This window comes from Mercenaria mercenaria, chromosome 9 (assembly GCF_021730395.1).
Source record: "Mercenaria mercenaria strain notata chromosome 9, MADL_Memer_1, whole genome shotgun sequence".
NCBI classification, from domain to species: Eukaryota; Metazoa; Mollusca; class Bivalvia; order Venerida; family Veneridae; genus Mercenaria; species Mercenaria mercenaria.
The window spans coordinates 74,321,729-74,345,902 of record NC_069369.1 but is presented as its reverse complement, the minus strand read 5'-3'; the positions used below and the strand labels follow the sequence as shown (position 1 = coordinate 74,345,902).

At 35.4% G+C, this 24,174-nt stretch overlaps 1 protein-coding gene across 1 annotated transcript in view; it reads right to left on the bottom strand.

Moving 5' to 3' along the window:
* The window catches only part of LOC123547472 (protein mono-ADP-ribosyltransferase PARP14-like), a 111,068-nt gene that overhangs the window by 55,017 nt on the left and 31,877 nt on the right, over positions 1-24,174 (bottom strand). The window contains exons 3-9 of the mRNA XM_053551711.1: positions 15,151-15,209; positions 14,408-14,588; positions 13,712-13,873; positions 13,291-13,365; positions 9,012-9,189; positions 4,036-4,280; positions 1,101-2,042 (exon numbers count right to left, since the gene is read on the bottom strand). Of these exons, the coding sequence (XP_053407686.1) occupies positions 1,101-2,042; positions 4,036-4,280; positions 9,012-9,189; positions 13,291-13,365; positions 13,712-13,873; positions 14,408-14,588; positions 15,151-15,209 (1,842 nt within the window). The remainder of the gene's footprint in view (positions 1-1,100; positions 2,043-4,035; positions 4,281-9,011; positions 9,190-13,290; positions 13,366-13,711; positions 13,874-14,407; positions 14,589-15,150; positions 15,210-24,174) is intronic.

Sequence of the window (24,174 nt, the reverse complement as noted above, 5' to 3'; positions counted from 1 at the left end):
GTACTCTAGGTACAGATAAATACAAAGTTTTAGGTGTGGCTTTGGCCTAAATAGGCCAGTATTAAATGCAAAATAACGAAGTCACAACAAAGGCAAAACGTTTTTATTGCATCTTTTACCGTCAGTATATAATAAAATATTGTCAGGCTAAACTGTTGAATGGTACTGAAAAAATATCTCAAAATTGCCCATTTGCACAACTGTTTGAGACAAAATTAATCCAAAATAAGATTTTCAACCATATTTTCTGTCTTTTTTAATTTCCTATAATCAAAAAAGGCAGTAACTTTTTGATGTTTAAACTGGGTTAAAGGGGATCGAAAACTTTCTACTTGTTTACGCTGAAATTGAATGATCATAGACACATTGTTAAGTAAAAATAATGTACATTAACTTTTAAAGGGGGTTAATATAAGCCACAGTCATAATAATCGTAAAAAGTAAAGGGTGTGTAAAAAGTTCGTTCCTATTTTCACCACAGGCTTCATTTTCAAATGAGTAGCCAAATGAGTAGGCAAGTGCCGCTGTAATTCAAACATTCAAACAAGAACATACATCAGTTTTAGAAAATTGAATAAAAATATTATAATTTCCGGACAAACTGGATTCTTTGTCTATAAAACATATATATTTTGAAATCACTCAAGTTCGAAAAGGCAAATATTTTCACTGCCCCCCATCCACTTAATTATACAGTTTACAAATACTGGTCACTTAAATAAATTCATGATTCTGGCTTAAGTAGCTAATAGGTATGTTCATCCGAAAATGAAAAAGTTCAATCAGTATCAGTTACGAAATGTTAAAGCTACCCTTAGAAATATTCAACAGCTTGATTTTATCCGAAATGGCATTATCCAAACTTGGCACACTTTTTAAATGTGAAATCTACCTTATGGTCTATATGCCAAATTGTATTTGATGACATTCTTGTATACCGAACAGGTATTACAGTATAAATGCAAGACGTGCAACAGAATCTATTCGACACTATTCAGTTTATCAGGGGTAACAAAACGAATAGGAACAAATTTACTACACACCCTTTAATTATTATTGCATCCCATACTATATAACCTATCACCGGCATCTATGCTTACCTTGGAGTTCAATCTTTACTTTCTGAGGTTCAAACTTCTTCTCTAACCTCTCGACGAAGTCTTTTCTGTGCATCTGGATGAATCTTACATTTATTGTTCCACTTTGAATTGTTTCGCTCCTGATAGCATTTTCGTCTAAGAAGTCTTTCATTTTCTTGTGCATCAAATCTGTTTCTTTTTTCATCCCATAAATGACAATTTTTCCTAGACTTTCTTTAAATTCTATCTCTGCATCTTCTTCATAAGTTTCTGTCATGTTTTCAAGAAATGATACCCATTCGGGTGATGTCAAAACTTCTATTATACTATCTTGGACGGTTTCCTGCATCTCTGTAATGGCAGATTTCAAAAGTTCCTTTGCATTTTTGCCAACGCTTCTATCATCAGGAGAACTGTAATGGTCCTCATCGAACACTTCATAGTCATTTTCTCCTGACATCGATGCCCCCAAGCCTTCAAATGCACATACCTCTATATCTCGCATATCTATTTTCCACACTGCAGTCAAATTATTGCTCTTTAAAAGGGTTGATATTTTGTCCAACAACTTCCTTTCAACAAAATCTACACAATCGTTGGAAAACCCATGACTCCATTTGGTTATTGAAATCTGGTTATCGACATCGTATAGTTTTACACGGACGAATGATATATCATCTGGTTGTCCTTCAATCGTTACTTCGCCATCACCGATATATACTTCAGTATCCTCTATTTCCCGTTTCAAATCTTGGAAAAAACCAATAGTATCTAATAGCCTTAATTTCAAAGAGTCAACCCAGACCGTCTCCGTTTTTCTGTTCAGCCGCTTTTCAATTTCTGCATGTTTTCCCTTAAGTTTCGTCAATAAATCTTTGACTGGGCTGTTGAAGCCAATAAGTAGAATTACAAAACCAGAACTATCACAGGTAGCAACTACATCTTCTCTTACTTGGATATTTTCTGAAATGAACATTTACAAGTACATGTATGTTATTTCCAGCAATATTTACACTGAAGTCTGAAATGAACATTTACAAGTACATGTACGTTAATTCCAGGAATATTTACACTTAAGTCAATGAAGCTAGTGCCGAGTGTAATAATAATAATAATGACTAGAATTGTGTCCATAGGACACGGATGCCCTCACATACTATCATATTCAGAAAAGGATGTGCATGTGAGCAACTTTGAATCCATTCCTTCAAAAGTATATGAGACGCACCATGAGAAAACCAACATAGTGCATCCGCACAGTCTGGTCAGGATCCATGCTGTTCGCTTTCAAAGCCTATTGCAATTAGAGGAAGCGTTAGCAAACAGCATGGATCCTGACCAGACTGCGTAGGCTGGTCTGGATCCATGCTGGTCGCAAAGCCACTATGTTGGTTTTCTCATGGCGCGGCTCATATGATGAGTTGAACACACCAAATTTCGACCTTTTTGTGAAATTTAGAAAGGACCATTATTCACAGCAAAAAGTCCATTATTTATGGTTATCTTCACATCAACGTTCTTCATCTATGAAACGTTCAAGTATATCCTTTCGGAGTTGGACACACAAGATTTTCCACTAAATTCAATAAAGCAAAACTATCAAAGGGCCATAAGTGCGGTAAAAATAATCACTGCAAAAATGCCTTCCTTTATGGTCATTTGCACAACAAGCTTGTTCATCTGTAAAAGTTGGAAGCAAATCAGGTTAATAGTGTGGGAGGAGTTGGACAAACAAAATGTTACTCTATATTCTATACAGAAAACTTTACTGGGGTTAAAGTAGTCACAGCAAAAGTTCCTTCCTTAAAGGTCATCTGTCCATAGACTTTGTTCATTTGTGAAAGTTTGAAGCAAGTCAGGCTAATAGTGTGGGAGGCGTTGAACAAACAAGATTTTGGGACGCACGTATGAACGTATGGAGAGCAGCAACGCTATATTCCCCCACAAAGATGTTGGGCATGAAGTATTGACATACAATACAAAGTCCCCTACTGGTAGGTGACTAATCATCTCAACTGCAGTATAACCAAATGATCTGAAACTGAAAGGTTGACCGTTGAGCTAGGGGGTCTAGGTCTTGCACGTAACTAATCGTTTCATTATTGGGAAAAGTTTTGCCAGGTTAAATTAAAATCCCTTCACGGAGGGCAGAGTTATGGACTGCACAGAAAAAAATGACCTTTGGTTTCCAGGTGTAACCTTGACCTTTCAGATTGGGCCCTGGGTTTGCATATGTGAGGAAAATCTGTGACAGGAAAAATCCCTACTAACTTTGACCTCAAATAGTGACCTTGACCTCTGAGATAGGGATCTAAGTGTTGCACAAGACGCATCGTTTCATTATGGGGCATAAGTACACAAGTAATATTAAGATCCCTAGATGTACGGCAGAGTTCTGGACCGGACACGAAGCAGACCCTGTTCATGCCATGTTAACCATTGACCTCCAAGTGTAACCGTGACTTTTAAGCTAGGGGTCTGAAAGTTGTGCAAAACACATCGTCTTATTTCGGGGAACTTTTGTGCCAAGTAATATGAAAATCCCATAACTGAAGACAGGGTTACGGACTGGAAAGAAAATAATATATTGACCCTTGACCTCTAAGCGTGACCTTGACCTTTGAGCTTGGTCCGGGTTTTGCGCGTGACACGTCCTCTCACCACTATTAGGAACATTTGTGCAAGGTAAAATTGTAAGCTCTTGAGTACCGACAGTTATGGACCGGAAACGAACTTACGAACGTTTTGAATGACGACAGACGGAAAATCGGAATGGTTTATTCCCAAGGACAAGTTTTCAACCAGTAGGGAACTAATAATATCTTTATTTTATACAGGAAGACACGGTTAAGACTTGCTCAACCTTCGCCGTGCTCCTCTTTCAAACACAATTATTTACATTTACAAAACAATTATGTGTCAACATAAAATACTAAATAAATTCAAAGCAAACAACCTGATTTAAAGAATTCCACCAGCTCTCCCCAGACTTGTTCAGAAGACTGTAACGTTCTTTCAATGATATTTTCCGCTATATAGTTGTCAACAATACGTCTTGAGGATTCTTCCCAATCTTTAGCCAGACCTTTAAAGCCAGTTGTTTTGGGTGTAAGAGTACACTCGAGCCGAAGTCCTTCCTCTGTAAATATTGGGTTACAATGGTTCTTCTGCAGGTTTGCAAGAAGCTCCTCACAACATTTCCTAAAGTCAGATAAATAACAATTTAAATGCATCAGCATCAATTAACTAAATTTTCTAACATTGGCTATCTGTTTTGTTTAAACTTGAATAAAAAGTAAAGGACCCACTGTTGTGCTGTTGACTTCGATGACTTTAACTAACTACCTAGTCAGCACCTATTTGACCGATGAAAGTAGTTTAACCGGCCTCTGTAGTCCTAACAGTGTTTGTATTCATATCTATTTATAGTCGCCACCGATAACCAATGCTGGTGACTCCTCTAGAAGACTACTAGCATTTGTAGAGGGAGGATTATGCAAGATACAGAAGACGCTCCGATTCCAGCATAGGCATTCGGCACATTTGTTTGTTCAATAATGTATCTATGATAAAAAAAACATCTATAGACAGTCCAGGACACTTATATAGGGATACTTAGCCCCTTCTAGGGTCCACTAGTTTCTCACTTACGCAACTGTCAAATTTTGTCAAACTTTAAAACTTTTTTCTCAGAAATGAACGACATGTAAATGACCTACCCGGGAAATGAAAGATATAGTCAATGGGTGTTATTGCATGCGGACATTTGGCAATATCTTTCTTTGATTGAAAAATAAAAGAGCGTGAAACGAAGGTGGTCGTGCAATGCAGCACTACAGAATTAAATATATTTTATTCAATTAATATATTCAATTTTGCAGTGCTGATTTTCACCCACTGGATATATCTTTTAGTTCCCAGGTAAATTATAAAGAAAACAAATAAATGAAATATTGCCATGCAATACAGAGTCCCTTACTGGAAGGCAAATAATTTTCTCGCTGCAGTATAGCATAATAATCTGATATCTGTCAATGATGTATAAGCAATATTGTATCATATATACAATATGTTGTAACACAAAGTTTGGATTAAAATTTGCATACATAAAAAATGTGCAGTTATTGGTTGCTTATAACATCTATAAACAAGAGTGCCAGAATGTCACAATATACGCCCGTCACAGCAAATTTCTTTACACTAGCACCTTTGTAATTCTTTTGTTTTTCTAAGTCCACAAAAAAAACTCCTTACCAGGTACAGATACCTTAAAATACACCTAAAATTTGGAAGTAACATCTATGTTGTACCACAGAAAAGTGGTCTTGGTTTATCTTTACGGTCAATTATAAAAAAGTTATAATATAAGTTATTTATAGTAACAACTAAGGGAAGTTAATCTTAAAAAAAAAATTCCCCCCAAAAGATTGTAAGTCCACAAAAAATCCTTACCAGGTAGAGATAGGTCAAAATACACCTCACAATTGGATGTAACATGCATGTTGTACTACAGAAAACTGGTCTCGATTTTTCCCTATGACTAGTAATGAAAAAGTAACAATACAAGCAATTCACAGTAACAACAAAGGGAAGTAATTCTAAAGAAGGGACCTGTGCATGACACTCCGTCTCATGATGGTGTACAATTGTCAAGTTACATCAAAATCCCTCCATGCATGAAGAAGAAATGCTCCGGACAAAAACATTCTTGTATCTGAACTTTGGCCTCTAAGTGTGACCTTGACCTTAGACCTAGGGACCTGGTTCTTGCGCATGACACTCCGTCTCGTGGTGGTGAACATTTGTGCAAAGTTATATCAAAATCCCTCTATGCATGAAGAAGAAATGCTCCGGACAGTTTTCATTCTTGTATACTTTGACCTCTAAGTGTGACCTTGACCTTAGACCTAGGGACCTGGTTCTTGCGCACGACACTTCGTCTCATGATGGTGAACCAGGTCCCTAGGTCTAAGGTCAAGGTCACACTTAGAGGCCAAAGTTCAGATACATGAATGTTTTTGTCCGGAGCATTTCTTCTTCATGCATGAAGAAGATATGCTCCGGACAAAGTCTGTGGACGCCGCCCGCCCAACCGCCCACCCGCCAGGGGCGTTCCCATAATACGTCCCGTTTTTCAAATGGGCGTATACTATAAAAAAAGTATTTAATTTCAATTCTGATATCATTTCATTTGGAATTGTGGGGAAAATTGCGAAAGAAATGTAAGAAATCATCATATTAAAAGGAAGTAATTCTGGAGGAAATACACGAACATTTTTTTAATTGCGCCCATATGACACAGGAGCTTATAATAAAACATTTTACAGACTGGACAGGAAAAGATCAATGCTGACTTTTGACTTTAAAGTGTGACCTTGACCTTTGAGCTATGGCTCTGGGTATTGCGCACAACATATTGTCTCATAATGGGGAACATTCATGTCAAGTTATATTAAAATCCCTTTATGGATAACAGTTAAGGACCACACAGGGCAAAAACCCCAAAGAGCTTCAACCTCTGACTGTGACCTTGACCTTTTAGTAAGAGACATGAGTTTGCGCAAGACATGTTGTCTCATTATGAGGAACATTTGTGCCAAGTAATAACTGAAATCCTTTAATGTATGACAGACTAATGGACCGGACAGGAAAACCCCAAACTGACCTCTGACCTCTAAGTTTGACCTTGACCTTTTCAACAGGGGTCTGGGTGTTGGGCATGACATGTCATCTTATTATGGGGAACATTTGTGTCAAGTAATATCAAAATCCCTTTATTGATTATCGAGTTACAGCCCGGACAGGAAAAAAAACCTCTGGACATTTGACTTCCAAGTGTCACCTTGACCTTTGGGCTAGGGGTCTGGTTTTGTGCTAGACATGTCAACTTATTATGGGGTACATTTGTACCAAGTAATATTAAAATCCCTTTATGGATTGTCCAGTTACAGACTGGACAAGAAAAAGGCCCTATTCAACTTTGATCTCCAAGTGTGACCTTGACCTTCAAGCTATGGGTCCGTGTTTTATGCATGACACGTCGTCCCATCCAGGAGAATATTTGTGCCAACCTATATTTAAATCCTGTTTTGCATGACAAAGTTATGTACCAGAAAGGAAAAAAAAATCCTACTGACCTTTGATCTCCAGTGTGACCTTGACCTTTTACTAAGGGTTCTGGGTGTTGCGCATGACCGGTTGCATGATTATGGCGGACATATATGCAAAATAATATTGTAATCCTCTGATGGATGACAGTTCTGGACTGGACACAAAACAAACCCTGTTCATGCCATGTTAACATCTGACTGCCAAGTGTGACCTTGACCTTTAAGCTAGGGGTCTGAAAGTTGTACATGACACATCTTCTTATTATGGGGTATATTTGTGCTAAATAATATTAAAATGCCTTCATGGATTGTTGAGTAACAGACCAGACAGGAAAAAGGCCCTGCTGATCTTTGACCTCCAAGTGTGAGCTTTACCTTTGAGCTAAGGGTCCGGATTTTGCGCATGACACGTGTTCTCATCATGGGGAATATTTGTGACAAGTAAAATTAAAATCCCTTAATGAATGACAGTGTTATGGACCGGACAGGAAATGGCGGACGGACAGAATGATGGACGGAGAGACAGACGGACGGACGGACAGAAAAACGCAATCCTAAAGTCCCCGAAAGGCTTTTCAGCCAACGGGAGACTAAGAAAGAAACGATACAGACCAAGTAAAACAAGAGCTCGTAGAACATGAAATGCACCCCCCCCCCCACTTGATGCATTCAGTAACTGCACAAGGAACAGAAATTATTTGGTCACTGTGCACTGAACGTTTGACGTACTGACCTCAAATCAATAATCATGGGTCATTTACCAATCGAAAGTGACCTCCGTATCAAATGTGATCTTAGACCAAAGCATTCTTTAGTTACTTGGCAAAAAAGAGTTCTACTGTTCTGGGTCAATGTGACCTTGACCTTTGCCCTAATGATCTCAAAATCAATAGGGGTCATCTGCTGGTCATGATCAACTCCACTATTATATTTCGTGGTCCTAGGCCCAAGCGTTCTCAAGTTATCGTCCGGAAACGGTTTAACTGTTCCGGGTCACTGTGACTTTGACCTTTGACCTACTGAAGTCAAAATCAATAGGAGCCATCTGCTTGTCTGGACAAACCTCCCTATCAACGTTCATGATCATAGGCCCAAGCGTTCTTGAGTTATCATCCGGAAACTGATTGGTCTACGGACCGACCGACCAACATCAGCAAAACAACATACACCTTTTTCGAATTGAGGCATAATGAAGATCCATGAAGCGATTTATGAGAAGAAGTTGTATAAAGGTATCACTATTTTTAACTCCTGTGGCTACTAAAACGGCCAAGTGTCCCCATCTGAAAAAAAGTGTGAGAGCACCTTGCCAGGATGATACAGACCAAGTTTGATGAAGATCCATGGAGCGGTTCAAGAAAAGAAGTTCAAAGTTCATAGTTTATTTTCAATTTTAGCTCTAACAGCTCTTAACAGGGGCCAAGTGAACCCAATTTGAAAAATAAACGAGAGAGTACCTTGCCGAGATGCTAAAGACAAATGTTCTTGTAATTCTAAAAAGTGTGTTGACAACAGACAAAGGACGATGGATGCCGGATAATCCGCCTACATTAATAGCTCACCCTGAACCTGTGGTTCCGATGAGCGAAGAAATTGTATCTGGATGAATAAACAGGACTATGTGTTTCAAAACCCTTTAGAAGAACACCTGATTTTCAAGGGTTTGCGAGGTTTTTCCTCTCAACATTAGCAATATATTTCTTCTTCTCAGTATGTTCTTGTATACTATTGCAGGGACTGGGAGATCGTACACAATAACTTCAGTTTTTGCGGGTCAGTGAACAGTTAGAAACTGATCTGTCATGAAACTGCACAAACGTACCTCTGTAAGATGATGAAATAATTTGGCTGAAATGTCACAACCGCTGGTTCTGGTATCTTCAGGACATGTAGCTCAGAGTTCCATATTGAACCAGCTTTACATTCGAAGTAAGGGGAAACTCGTAGTCTTTTATTTTCCCATACATGAGGAGTCTTCATTGCACACACTCTTTTAACGACTGCAATATTTATTTCAAGAAAACGGATTAAACACGAACACATGTGCAGTTGAATGAAACGTGATAATATACAATTATATAAAAAGTCTGACACAAATAATGATTGACAAAATACACCGAATAACAATATTCAAACAGGTGCTGAAATTGAATGATACAAATAATGACAGATTCAATACACTGGATACAATGAAAGAAATGATAGACACAATTCACTGGATTTGTGCTGAAATTGTCTAGTACAAATAATGATGGGCACAATACACTGGACTGGTGCGTAAATGGTCTGATAAATATAATGATAGACACAAAACACTGCATTGGTTTGAAATTGTCTGATACAGATAATGATATACACAAAACACTGCATTTGTGCTGAAATTGTCTGATACAGATAATGATATACGCAAAACACTGCATTTGTGCTGAAATTGTCTGATACAAATAATGATAGACACAATTCACTGGTTTTGTGCTGAAATTTTCTGATACAAATAATGATAGACACAATACACCGGAATTGTGCTGAAATTGTCTGATACAGATAATGATATACGCAAAACACTGCATTTGTGCTGAAATTGTCTGATACAAATAATGATAGACACAATTCACTGGTTTTGTGCTGAAATTTTCTGATACAAATAATGATAGACACAATACACCGGAATTGTGCTGAAATTGTCTGATACAAATAATGATAGATACAATTTTCTGATACAAATAATGATAGACACAATACACCGGATTTGTGCTGAAATTGTCTGATACAAATAATGATAGATACAATACGCTGAATTTGTGCTGAAATTGTCTGATACGAATAATGATAGGCACAATACATAGGACAGGTGCTGAAATTGTCTGATACAAATAATGATGGGCAATACACTGGATTTGTTTTTAAATGGTCTAATTCAAATAATGACAGACACAATACACTGGATTTGTTTTTAAATGGTCTAATTCAAATAACGATAGACACAATACCCTGAACAGGTGCTGAAATGGTCTACTACAAATAATGATGGGCAAAATACACTGGATTTGTTTTTAAATGGTCTAATTCAAATAATGATAGACACAATACCCTGAATAGGTGCTGAAATTATCAACTACAAATAATAATGGACACAATACACTGGATTGGTTTTTAAATGAAATGGTTTAATACAAATAATGATAGACACAACAAGAAACGCGGCAATGCCACGAAACCAGGTTTTCAACACTTTTCATAAGAATAAACAAGATTGCCAGAATGTCACAATATACGCCCGTCACAGCAAATTTCTTTACTCTAGCACCTGTATTTGCAGATGTAATTTTAATTTTGTGGTTGTTTAGTAATCATTGTAATTCTTTTGTTTTTCTAAGTCCACAAAAAAAACTCCTTACCAGGTAGAGATACCTTAAAATACACCTAAAATTAGAAAGTAACAACTATGTTGTACAACAGAAAAGTGGTCTTGGTTTTTCCCTACGGTCAATTATAAAAAAGTTACAATATAAGTTATTTATAGTAACAACTAAGGGAAGTTAATCTTAAACAAGAAATATCTTTAAAAATGAATTGTAATAAGGAAAGAAGTTTAAGAATTTTTCATCTAACATTCATCTTTCATCTAACATTTTTCAAATTGCAAAACTAAACGCCGCACTTCAACAATTTAAATAATTCTCTTTTAATTTTTCGCAAAGGTTTCGTAGGGTTGCAATTTTGTTTCGTTTATCCTTAGACGAATAATTACAGCAGTAGTTTGATGAAGATTCATGAAGCGGTTCATGAGAAGAGGTCATTAAACGTGTTTATATGTTTAGCTAAATTGGTCCCTATCCCCATTTGTAACAAAATAGCAGGAGACCTTACAATATTGTTACACATCGAGTTTGATAAAAATCCATTACATTTTGGTGGTTAATGCGAAGAAATGCATATCTACTTTTAGCTATAGTGGTCCCTAATAGGGCCCAAGTTCCTATATAAATAAATTTGGAAGATGACCTTATAATGATGCTCCAGACCAAGTATGACAAAAATCCACCGAGCTGTTCATGAGACGCTGTATAAAGGCATTTCTAGTTTTAGCTCTAGCAGCCCCTAAAAGGGGTTAAATGTCCCAGCTGAACAAAGTTGGCTGCGGGCCGGCCTAATAAAGATGCTTCAAATCAAGTTTGATAAGGATACATGAGAAACAAATCAATTAAAGTATTTTTATTTATTATTTTTATTCATTTCTAAAATAGGCCAACTGATCCCGCTTTAACAAATGCATATTCGCTATTCATGCTATTCATGAATCTTTGGACAATGACGTCACACCTATCAAAAAGTGAAGGTCAAGCAAAACATACAATTGTAATTATTTCATATTTCTGCTTCATACCGTAGTCATATCACATAGATAAACTGTATGCAGCGTACCTTCATTTCAGTTTAATGAGATTCAGTCATTATATAGCATATATATAATAAAACAGATTTCAACTGAGTTCAATATTTGCATACCATACTAAAGAAAAATATTCATATATAATAAATCAGTTAAATAATTTATAACAAATATATCAAAGCAAACAGGTACTCATTTTAATATGCAATCTGAATAAGTCACAAAAGCAAGAAACCTTTTCATATACAGACGACAATTATAACAAGGAAAATCTTTTGAGCACTTCTCTACATAAAAGACTCTTATCACACCCTTATTCATGTGATACGCAGACCGTATTCAGCTACTCTTTAATTTGATATATGTTGGTATTTGAACAGGTTTTTATCATATTTATTAAACTTATTTATCATTTTGAGATATATCAATATTCTTGCTAAATATAATGAGCCAAAGGTAGCTTTAAAACTGTGAACAGCGTCGTTTAGGATAAACGCTTTGTCTTCATTTCACTCAGCGTAGCACAATCAACAGAGTGAAAGAAATTGACACTCTCGTCCAATCAGGCAGAGTGTTGCATAAATCTTCCATTTTGATAAATTATCTATAATGCATTATCAAGTAGTTTGATTTGCAAACTGAAGTCACGTGGCATAGTTAACGAAAACGAATTTAGACGGCGTCGCCGGAAAAAAAAAAATAAATTGTAAGTCCACACAGAAATCCTTACCAGGTAGAGATTGGTCAAAATACACCTCAAAATTGGATGTAACATGCATGTTGTACTACAGAAAAGTGGTCTCGATTTTTCCCTAAGTCTAGTAATGAAAAAGTTACAATATAAGCTATTTATAGTAACAACAAAGGGAAGTGCGCAAGACACTTCGTCCCATGATGGTGTATAATTGTGCAAAGTTACATCAAAATCCCTCATCTGCATGAAGAAGATATGCTCCGGACAAAGTTTTCATTCTTGTATCCTTTGACCTCTAAGTGTGACCTTGACCTTAGACCTAGGGACCTGGTTCTTGTGCATTACACTCCGTCTCATGATGGTGAACAATTGTGCCAACTTTCATCAAAATCCCTCCATGCATGTAGAAGATATGCTAACCCTAACCTAACCATAACCCTATTTTTAGTAACAATGACCTTGACCTTGATCCCAGAAACCCCAAAATCAATCCCAAGCTACAACTTTATATAAGTTTTCTATATACCAAGTTTCATCATGATAGCTCATTCCTAAGTTTAGTTATTGACCGGAAACCCTTTTTCTATTTTAAGTAACAGTGACCTTGACCTTGACCTCAGAAACCCCAAAATCAATCCCAGCATTTGTCTTGATATAAGCTACATACATACCAAGATTTATTCAAATATCTTTACCGAAACAAAAGTTATTGACCGGAAACCCTTTTTCTATGTTAAGTAACAGTGACCTTGACCTTGACCCCAGAAACCCCAAAATCAATCCCAGCCTTTGTCTTGATATAAGCTACATACATACCAAGTTTTATTCAAATATTTTTACCGAAACAAAAGTTATTGACCGGAAACACCAAACGCCGCCGCCGCCGCAGCCCGCCCGCCCGCCCGACCGACATCTACCCCAATCTAATAACTTAGGTTTTCGTTGAAAACCTGGTTAATAAACTGAATTGGTGCTGAAATGGTGTACAGTCATAAACCTTAGAATAAATCTTACCCTTGGGATCTCCAAACTCTACAACAAAACAACTTCCATCCTCAGATTCATATGGCTCTTGTTTTATTTCAGCATCTTTTTATGAAATGAAAATGGCATATGTTATTAGAAACTTCGAATGGTACTAGTGAAAAATCTTTATTCTGGTTTAAAGTTATATCCTGTAAAATTTAGTACTACGTTTTCAACAAAAGTTAATTACTGAATAAATTCAGGAAGCATGTGGTGTATTTTGTAACACAATGACTCAAAAGCTGTACTAGAATAATTTTGCCATAAATGTTGGGAGTTTTTGACTATCTGATTATATATTTCATTACCCGAAATGAGAATACAAATTAAAAATACCAAAAAATAATCTTCTAAGAAGGAAACTTTTTCAAGCCATGTTTATGTATTTTTCATTCTTTTGGATATATACCTCCAACTCTACGGCTTTCAAAGTAAAGACCAAGTGATTCAGGGTTACTGATGTCCTCTTCACAGCTCACGGCAATACTGCCTGGTGATTGTACTTCGTAAACTTCAGGTTTTTTCGTGTCTATACCTCGCTTCTGTATTCTTTCCTCAATGCTATGCATATCTGTCACAAAAGACAATTCTTATATGCTTTCTATATGACACTGCGCAAATAATTTACATTATTATCATACTGTTGCTGTACGAAGGTTTGTTGTTTCTGCACTACTGCCCTGTAATCACGGACAGATACTGCCGAAATAGAAGCTGTATTAAATTTGGAGGCAATAAATATTTATAAGATTTAAAATATTTTCCCAATTAGTAACGGCTGCAGGGGAGGTCTGTTTAATGCAAATGTGCTCGGCCTAAAAAATTCCAGTTAGAGCTTCTTTATCTTTTATCATCTTTCACCTTTGAAAAGGTAAGCTAATTACAAACGCTGACTGTATGGGCCGTTTATCTGTTTAAATGTAAAACAAAACTGTAATAACCAATATGTTATATGTTTTAACCAATTCTACATCATTTACCGTAAATGAAATTTACCATCCTCCAGGGCTACTCAAAACATCAGTGATTTGGTCTCTATATGATTTCAAATTCAAAGTTCCATTTTTACTCATCAAAAAAATATTTGTAATAAGAATATACATACCTGGTTTTTGAGTCAATGACACGGTGACAAGAGCACATGTCCTTGAGTAATCAAATATGACTTTATTCGAGTCAACTTCTCCATGAGTAGTCACTTCCACAAAGTTGGCCAAATTTTCATTTCTTGTATCTGGATTGATGCCTTTGAAGTATATGAAGTAATCTTCCGCCTCCTCGTGGTCCTGCAAGTAAAACATGAAATCACTAGATCTATATAAAACATGGTTAATATAATTTAGAAAAACACCCGATGCAAGAATGCTTGCACAAACGTAAATGCATAGAATTTAGGATAACACAACTCGTTTCATAAACAAGTATACGATTCAGTGCGTCAAATGCACGCACGTGTCTCAATGGCACGGGTGAATATTTCCCCGTAATTCTTGAGGAAATTTTATACCCTAGGAATTTTCAAGTCAGTCGAAGATTCCAAGGTCAGACAACAAACTAACAATTTTTAATTTGTTTTGTTTTCTCTAGTTCTAAGTAAAGTCGACACAGAACAAGATACATGGTGACTTTTCAAGCTTTACTGGTGTATACTGAAACGGCGTCATAGCCAACAAACAGAATGTACCCCGAACGCCGTACCCGGCTCTAATTAACATAAATGACCATCAAATGATTCGAAGTAAGAAACCTTGACCTCTCAGCCACAGAGCCCAATTAATACTTGAATTACAAGTTTAGTACGTTACTTTTGTATATCATTCTCTGTTATCTTGAAAATGTAATAAATACCTCTGGAACGTCTTCTTTAAGTCTTCTTCTAACATTTTTCTTCGCCTCCTTGCCCCTAGCTGAAAAATAACGGCACTTTAATGTTAATTTTTCTAGGAAAGCTGTTGTCATTCTGTTGATAAGAATTTTTTAAGAGCACACAATTAATTTTACATAGAAAAATACTCAATTCAGATTAATCATGCTCTATGGCTGCTTTCTCACAATTACTTTTATTCCTGTAGAACATTCATTGCCCAAAACTGACAAGGTGTAAACAAAAACAAGAGGAACATGAGTGCCCTTTTCAATCGCCATAGTTTCATCGCTCAAACTGATATAACAAGATATAGCAAGAAACATTTCAGCCAAATTACTTGGAAAACTGGCTTGCTGCAAGATCAAGAGATTTCTATAGAGCTTATAGAATAAGCTAGAGCCATCCGTCTCTGGCAGCTATTTTTAAGACATTACCAGTTTAGTAGAGGGTCACCCAAGAACAATTTTGTGAAACTAGTTCAAAATCGAACCAAAGGTTTAGGAGATGGCTTTTGAACATTATTCTAATTTAGCTCTGGCGGGCAAGATTTTTGACAAATCTGGGGCCGTATTCACGAAGCATCTTAGAAATTTTCTTAGATTTCACTAAGAAACTTCTTAACTTAAATATTTTGACTTAGTAAAGAATTTTTCTTAAAATTGTATTCACGAAGCATCTTAGAAAATTACTTAGCTAAGAAAAACTTTTTCGTTAAGAAATTTCTTAACTCTGTTGCTATGGAACAAAAGCTGCGCGCGCAGCATCATCAATCGAAAAAAAATGGCGGACGACGTCGACTCGCTGCGTATTTTTCAGATGTTTTAACGAAAAACACAGACAATGACTTGATATTTACGTTCATGTTGGTGGTAAGTAATTTCTATTACATTACTGGTATAAATGACATCAACTATTGGTTTGTGAAACTTCGGAGCCGGAAAATATTTGCCCTTTGAACACGACTTTTCATCATGTCATGATGGATTTCTGCGGCGTGTTAGTCATTTCAAAAATTGTCATTCGCGATGTTGGTTATGGTTATTTGTGTAATATAAATGTGTAGGTAAGACTAGTAACGTAAACAGATATAAATATATCAATTTAAATTCAGACAGAACAGCATTTTTAAATTTCAGTTCTACTTTCACTTTCGGTTTGAAAATTATGAAATTATTTGGAAATTATGTATATATACATGGTTTGCATAAAGTAGTTTACCAAGACTAACTAGAGAATGATATTTTACCAGACAAGGTCTAAGGGGGATGATTGATCTTTCAGGGAGTTACAAGATACAGCATACTTGTTGTACACACTCACACAATGACAGCTGTCTGGCAACAATCATCACCTTTTTGTTAGTTTTGATTACAAGATGAAAATTATGTTTTTGGACAGGTGTATGTGTGTGAATGACAAGTCAATTGTGCTTTAGACCATAAAATTTATAGGGTGTTAAATTCATGTCCCAGATTTTGGTCAGGTGACAAATTTTTCAGGTTTTTGTGCAAAAGTGACTGCAGCTAATTGCATTTTGTTCTGCTACATGTATTTGATATATTTTAATATGACTTATTTATCTACAAGAAAGGAAGATTTCCCTAGTTTCTTTAGAGAGATCATGCAGTCATTCAATATAAAAATGAAATTTTAGTCCCATTTAAATACATGATTACTTTCACTTTGAAGAACAGTGTATAATTTCCAGTCTGCATACTTTCCTGTCTTAAAAATTATTCAGTATTTAAGATACCCTACATGCAACACAATAAGCAAGATTTAAACAGTGAAAGTGAGTTTTTTGTGGTCACATTTTTTAGAAATGCTGAATCAAGTGTTTGCAAGAGTTATCTTTCCAGAGGTTATTGCTACTATCACCTCCACAATTGTCACTTGTAACACAATAAATCCAGACATGTTTTAAAGAAAACAATACAGTTAATTTTTTATATAATATTATCAGATTTAAAAAGCTGACATGTTTATGTTACACAAGGTTTCCAAATCTTATAATATCACACAGTCAGGCTGGTATACTTCAGTGACTCCACCATTTCAAAATTAATGAAATTAGTACAACAATGCTAAAACTGGAAACAAAACTGAATGAAGGCTCTTATTGGATATGGATAATTTGATAAAGATTTTTTTGAAAATAGGCTATTTTTTATGTTAAGTTAGGCAATTTGGAACAAATGTTTAATCACAAGTTTGCAATCAACTTCTACATTCAGTAACATTTAGTTTTGGTAAACACATGTCATGGGTTAAAACTGTATATACTTGAATTACAAGACATGCTGCCAGGTGAAAATTTATAGGCTTTGAGTATCAGAAAATCACTATATTAGATTCACAAATTGGATATAATGAATAATGATAAATGTATAACAAAATATCTTCAAACAAGTTGCAAGAATGGATATTGGCCATGAATTGAAGTTGCAGTTTTAGTTTTACTTTTCTTGACTATGTGTAACCCTAGCTCCTGGTTGTGACTTGTGTATGCTATACAGTAGCTGCAGTTAGCTCAGTACGTAGACTCTCACTGTAAGCAGGGAGTCCTGAGTTAGAGCCCCATAGTGACTGCACATTTTCTCTATGTTTCAGAATCTTCAGTGTTCTATTCCTTTTTCAGGCAAAGTCACTAAATAAAATGTAATGTCTTGCTGCATATTAAAATTCCATTTCATTAATATTTGGTGTTGATGTCACTATGACAAAATTGAATTATTACTTTTTTGATTACTGACATTTCACATTTATAGTAACAACTTCATTGCAGGAATGGAAGATGGTCTGTCTTGTTGTAGCAGATCAGCACTGACAGTGAGGTATTTACAGAATGAATGACTGTAACATGTGATTTCTTGATTAATCTGGAAAAGTAAGTGATACTTTAAATTTATAAGGTCAGTAAACTTAACCCACCCATAATGATAATAATGAAAGTTATTCATCCATTGCATTTCATTTTTACCTTTCTGATCACCTACTGAATAGATTAATCTGTAAGATTGAGAAACTAAACAGTATTACATTATTAATACAAGATTTACAGCAACAACTATTTTTGTACAAAGTTTCTTTTATTATTAAATTCATAAAAGATGTTTTATTCCTGTAATCACAATTAGGAGTAATGTTGATAAAATTACAGAGGTTAATTTGTCTGGCTCAATATTTGAACCTGTGACTGTTGCAAGATTCAGTTGTTCAATGTTGGATTTCTAGCCAGAAAAATCCTGGCAAATGCAAAGCAGGCCAGGTATCAGACTGAATAGGATTCCAAAACAAGTTTTGCTTTGTATAATAGTTTTTTACTGCATAGGTTTTATTTTGAGTAATAGCTTCTTCTAACATTGATTTATCAATACCCTGAAACAGTTATTGAAGTATAGTAAGTGCCTTTTTAAAAGAAATTACACTGATTCATTTAATAATGTATACATACTTGATTTTTAGATAATTCAATTGTTTATTTGTTGATGCATTTTGTAACTTCAATGTCAAAGTGTAAGTTTTATAATTTTATTGTATATAAAGGTGCAAGTTCACATTCTGGTTGGCTGTTCAGTGTAATCAAATTCCACCCACATCAGAGGTGCTCAGGGAGAGGCAGCAATGTAAGTGGTTCTCAGTTTGTTTATAATTGCTCTTCCCTAATGTTTTTACATACCTGTTACAGATTTTTTATTTTATTATTTTTTTGGAGTGGGGTAGGGGGGATGTGGTGAAGGTTTGATACCAATCAGTTTGGGAAATTTTGAGATGCTGAAGTAAAACATGCAAATTGGGAGTTTTATTCTTTAAATGTTGCATTTCACAAAAATTGTTTACAAATGACTTAATTAATTGAGTACATTACATGTCAGGCTGTTTCAAATGTTTCAGTCTACATAGTGTCTAAATAGTTAATTTTGTTTCTGAGAGCTCCCTGCACTCTAGCCAAATGTATTAATACTATGTAATATATCCAAACAGTACAAGCACTTCACTCAACAGCAATACTTGACAAAGCTTGATTATCATTATCTTTTATTTCATGTGGTAGTGAAGTTATAAATAGCCAATGTAAATGTCTCCAGGATTCATAATACTTAAGCTGACATTTTTACAAATTGTGGAGTTACTGGAAGTAGAATAGAATGATGCATCAATACTGACAATTGTAATTTAGTTTCTCCATGCTAGAGATTTTATGTTGCATTGTCAAATCAAGGGTTGATTGTATATATATAGGACCATGATAACATATTTAAAGATGTGCTATGCTCATTTTCACTAGTAAGATATTTTATTTTAACATGTAAATTTTAATCTAGAAAATCCTCATCTGATCAGTTACATTCAATTTTACTGAATAAGTCAAACAAGAGATCACAGAGTGATCTTGGCGCCCACCAATGTGCCATTTTTGAGTGTTCCAAATTTCAAGACTTACTGACTAGCTCAAGGTCAAATTTCATTTCCATACACAACACTTCGCATGTGGTCCAAATTCGAAAGCTGTAGCTTGAGAAATGTGAAAGTAGGTCACTAGATCAATTTCAAGGATGAAATGTGAAAGTAGGTCACTAGGTCAAAATCAAGGTCAAATTACACTTCAGAACACAAATTTATGCATGTGGTCCAAATTTAAAGCCTGTACCTTCAAAAATGTGGAAGTAGGTCACTAGGTCAATGTCAAGGTCAAAGTTTGTTTCGGTACACAATCCTATGCATGTGGTCTAAATTTGAAGCCTGTAGCTACAGAAATGTGAAAGTAGGTCACTAGGTCAATCTTAAGGTCAAAGTTCATTTCGGTACACAAAACTATGCATGTGGTCCAAATTTGAAGGCTGTAGCTCGAGAAATGTGAAAGTAGGTCACTAGGTCAAAATCAAGGTCAAATTTTATTTCGGAACACAGAACTATGCATGTGTTCCAAATTTGAAGCCTGTATCTTCAAAAATGTGAAAGTAGGTCACTAGGTCAATGTAAAGGTCAAAGTTTGTTTCGGTACACAAAACTATGCATGTGGTCCAAATTTGAAGGCTGTAGCTTGAGAAATGTGAAAGTAGGTCAGTAGGTCAAAATCAAGGTCAAATTCCAATTCAGAACACAAAACTATGCATGCGGTCCAAATTTGAAGCCTGTACCTTCAAAAATGTGAAAGTAGGTCACTAGGTCAAAGTCAAGGTCAAAGTTTTTTTCAGTGCACAAAACTATGCAAGTGGTCAAAATTTGAAGGCTGTAGCTACAGAAATGTGAAAGTAGGTCACTAGGTCAAAATCAAGGTCAACTCATGTCAAGGTTCATCTTGCCACTCAAAACCATACATGTGGTCCAAATTTGAATGTTGTAGGTTATTGACAAGAAGATTTTAAAATCTTTTCCCTATATAAGTCTATATGAACCATGTGACCCCCAGGGCGGGGCCATATTTGACCCTAGATGGATAATTTGAACAAACTTGGTAGAGAACCACTAGATGATGCTACATTACAAATGCCAAAGCCCTAGGCTTTGTGGTTTGGACAAGAAGATTTTCAACGTTTTTCCCTATGTAAGTCTATGTAAACCATGTGACCCCCGGGGCGGAGCCATATTTGACCCTAGGGGGATAATTTGAACAATCTTAGTAGAAGACCACTAGATGATGTCATATACAAAATATCAAAGCCCTAGGCCCTGTGGTTTTGAACAAGAGGTTTTTCAAAGTTTTTCCCTATATATAAGTCTATATAAACCATGTGACCCCGGGGCGGGGCCATATTAGACCCCAAGGAAATATTTTGAATCATCTTGGTAGAGGACCACTAGATGATGCTTCATACCAAAAATCAAAGCCCTAGGCTCTGTGGTTTTGGACAAGAAGATTTTCAAAGTTTTTCCCTATATAAATCTATGTAAATTATAGAAATAAACAAAGGGCCATAACTTACTAAAAAATTGTTGAACCAGTCTGATTTTCAGGGGGACACAACTAGGGTACCAATACATCATTCTGACAAAGTTTGGTCAAAATCCCCCAGTTAGTTTGTGAGGAGATGCGATAACGAGAAATTGTTAACGGACGGAAGGACGGACGGACTGACGGACGGACGGACGGACGGACGGAAGGACGACGGACCACGGACGCAGAGTGATTTGAATAGCCCACCATCTGATGATGGTGGGCTAATAAATATGTTTATATAAAGCTTCAGCCACAATTAAATTTTTAAAGCAATTGCACTATATTAAAAAAAAAAACAACCAATAACATGTATGTTGTGTTTACATATTCACTGTATAGAAATTGCTCATATTTGCATAATATGAAATTTGGGCACAATATACCTTTAAGTTGTGAAGCACAGTTACAATTTCCATTAACTTTCTTAATGTTTATGTACCTTTCTGTAATTAATAGAATCAGTATTTCAGATGGAACATAGTGGACAAGGTGATAGCACATAGACAGAAACATTTTGGTTGACAGTTGATTCAAGGTTATACTGTGGGTAAGTTAGATATTTTGTTTTTAACACTGTTAACACAAAACTTTGAGCAAAGCTGTCTACAATACAAGTAAACACATGAGATCAAAAACTAGGTCTTTTGGTTAAATGTAAAAAAAACAAAAACTTATCAACATTCCAGAGGCCACATTTTATACATAATCTTCTTAAAACTTGGTTACATTTTTTTGATCAGAAACTAGGTCACTAGGGAGAGTCTTGGAAAGAGGTTGTTGATAACTTTAGATACCACATTTTCTACTTTGTCATGATAAATCTTTGTCAGAATGTTTATGCCTAAAAAATTAAGTATAAGTCTAAAACTTGATTACTCAATGTCTAAAACTAGGTCAAATCATAGGAAAACATTGGTAACACCACAGAGGCCACAGTTACTACTAGATCTACATAAAAAAATGTCATATGTCAGAATGTTTCTCTCTTTGAAATCTAAGTCAGGTTGAAAACTGGGTTACCTAAGGTAACAGGGTCACTTGGTCAAATCACAGAAAAACATTTTTAACACTCTAGAGGCCACATTTATGCTTAATCTTCATAAAACTTATCAGAATGTTTGTGTATGTGAAATCTATGTCAAGTCTAAAACTGAATTATCTAGGTCAAAAACTAGGTCAGTATGTCAAATCATAGAGAGTCATTGTGAACACTTAATGACCACAATTTCTACTTGATATTTATGAGACTTAGTTGAAATGTTATTCTGGTTAAAATTTAAGATAAATTTATAACTGGGTCACTAATGGGAGAAACTAGGTAATTAGGCCAAATAATGGAAAACATTTTTAAATACTTCAGAGGTCACTTTTTGTAAATACTTCATGGGTCACTTTTTCAACTTGGTCATCATAAATCTTTTCAGAATGTTTGTCTGTATGAAATCTAGGTCAAGTTCAAAAGTGGGTACCTTAGGTCAGAAATGTGTGTCACTTGGTCAGTCATTGAAAACCATACTGAACTACCTGATTTTCATAAATCATGGTCAAAATGATTGTCCCTGAAATCTAGACCAAGTTAGATGCTAGGATATCTTGGGTAACTAGGTCAGGTGAAAGCCTTCTTGTTTATGTTTTTAAGGAAGTTTTCACTTTATATGTAAATTTTTAACAATTCATGATCTGGATATATATAAACTTACATGATGTCTTCTACATTTCAGTATGTTGAGGTGACTTCTGCTTCATAATTACCAGTACAAAACACAGGAAGAAATTAAGCAGTGGAAGCCTGATATTAAAAACATATTAACATTTGTGTAGTGTGTTATGGAAAATGTGTATATCTTACACAGTATCTAGACAATAAAACTTGATCTCAAATAGAAGAAATTTCAAGAATACTGTATGGCTTACACCAAAATTATTGACATAGATATAACTAATGAGTTTTAGCTGAGTGATTCAAACTTTATTACCTGCATCATATAGTCAAGTACACTGTTTCTTTTTAGTTACGAACTTTATTTGCTTTTGGTAAATTACTGTTTGATGCTATGTTCACTAGTAAGTCAGTCTGTCAAATATTGTTCAGTCTAAAATACTCATTGAGAAGTGTTTCTATACTTATCAGAAAAATTGCCACAAATATCACACTAACCCTTGATTCATATCTCAAAGGTCAAGGTCACACTTACAGGTCAAAGGTCAAGTCAGATATTAGCCTGACTGTAAATATGACATGCATGAAGCCCTTTTATTTGGCAGATATAATTTCCAACAAGATGGAGTTTCAATGGGCCAGGGTCACAGTTCAGGGTCAAAGGTGGTGTCTGATACATCAAATATAATTGATGAACATCATCAACTTGGGAAAGTCAGAGACTGAAAATTGATTACTCTCATTAAAAAGTTTCAAGAAATCTTACTGTCTTGAAATATTTTGCTTAATTTGCTCACTTTACATGTAGTAACGCATGAAACATTTATTATACTGTGAACGTGTGGTGCTGTGGTTCAAAATTTCAAATCAAATAATCAAAAATCAGAATATACTGTATGGTGTTGTATACATACCACCAGAAAATTCTGATTTTTCAGTTGCCGATCCTTTTTCAGAAATACAGTTTGAAATTAATAAATATTCTGAAACATGCTCCAATATCTGTTTGTTTGGCGACTGGAATTCGCGGACAAAGCTAATTAGTGATACTGTTGAAGTTGATTATGACATTTTTCACGCAAATGATCTCGATGATTTATATTTTGAAATTAATGAAACCCTAGCTAAGTTTGATAAAAATGAAAATATTAGGTACCATAGAAACAATACTGACAAAAATAGTAATAATTATGGGTATCGATTTATAGACTTTTTGCAGTCAAACGATCTGTTTATATTAAATGGAAGAACGAGAGGGGATTTTGATGGTATACTTACATGTAAAAACGCCAGCGCGGTTGATTATTTTGTTTGTACCAGTAGCATGTTTGAGTCTGTTGAATGTTTGGTGGTGCACGATTTTTGTGAGTTATACTCATATGTTCACTGTCCAGTATCTTTAAC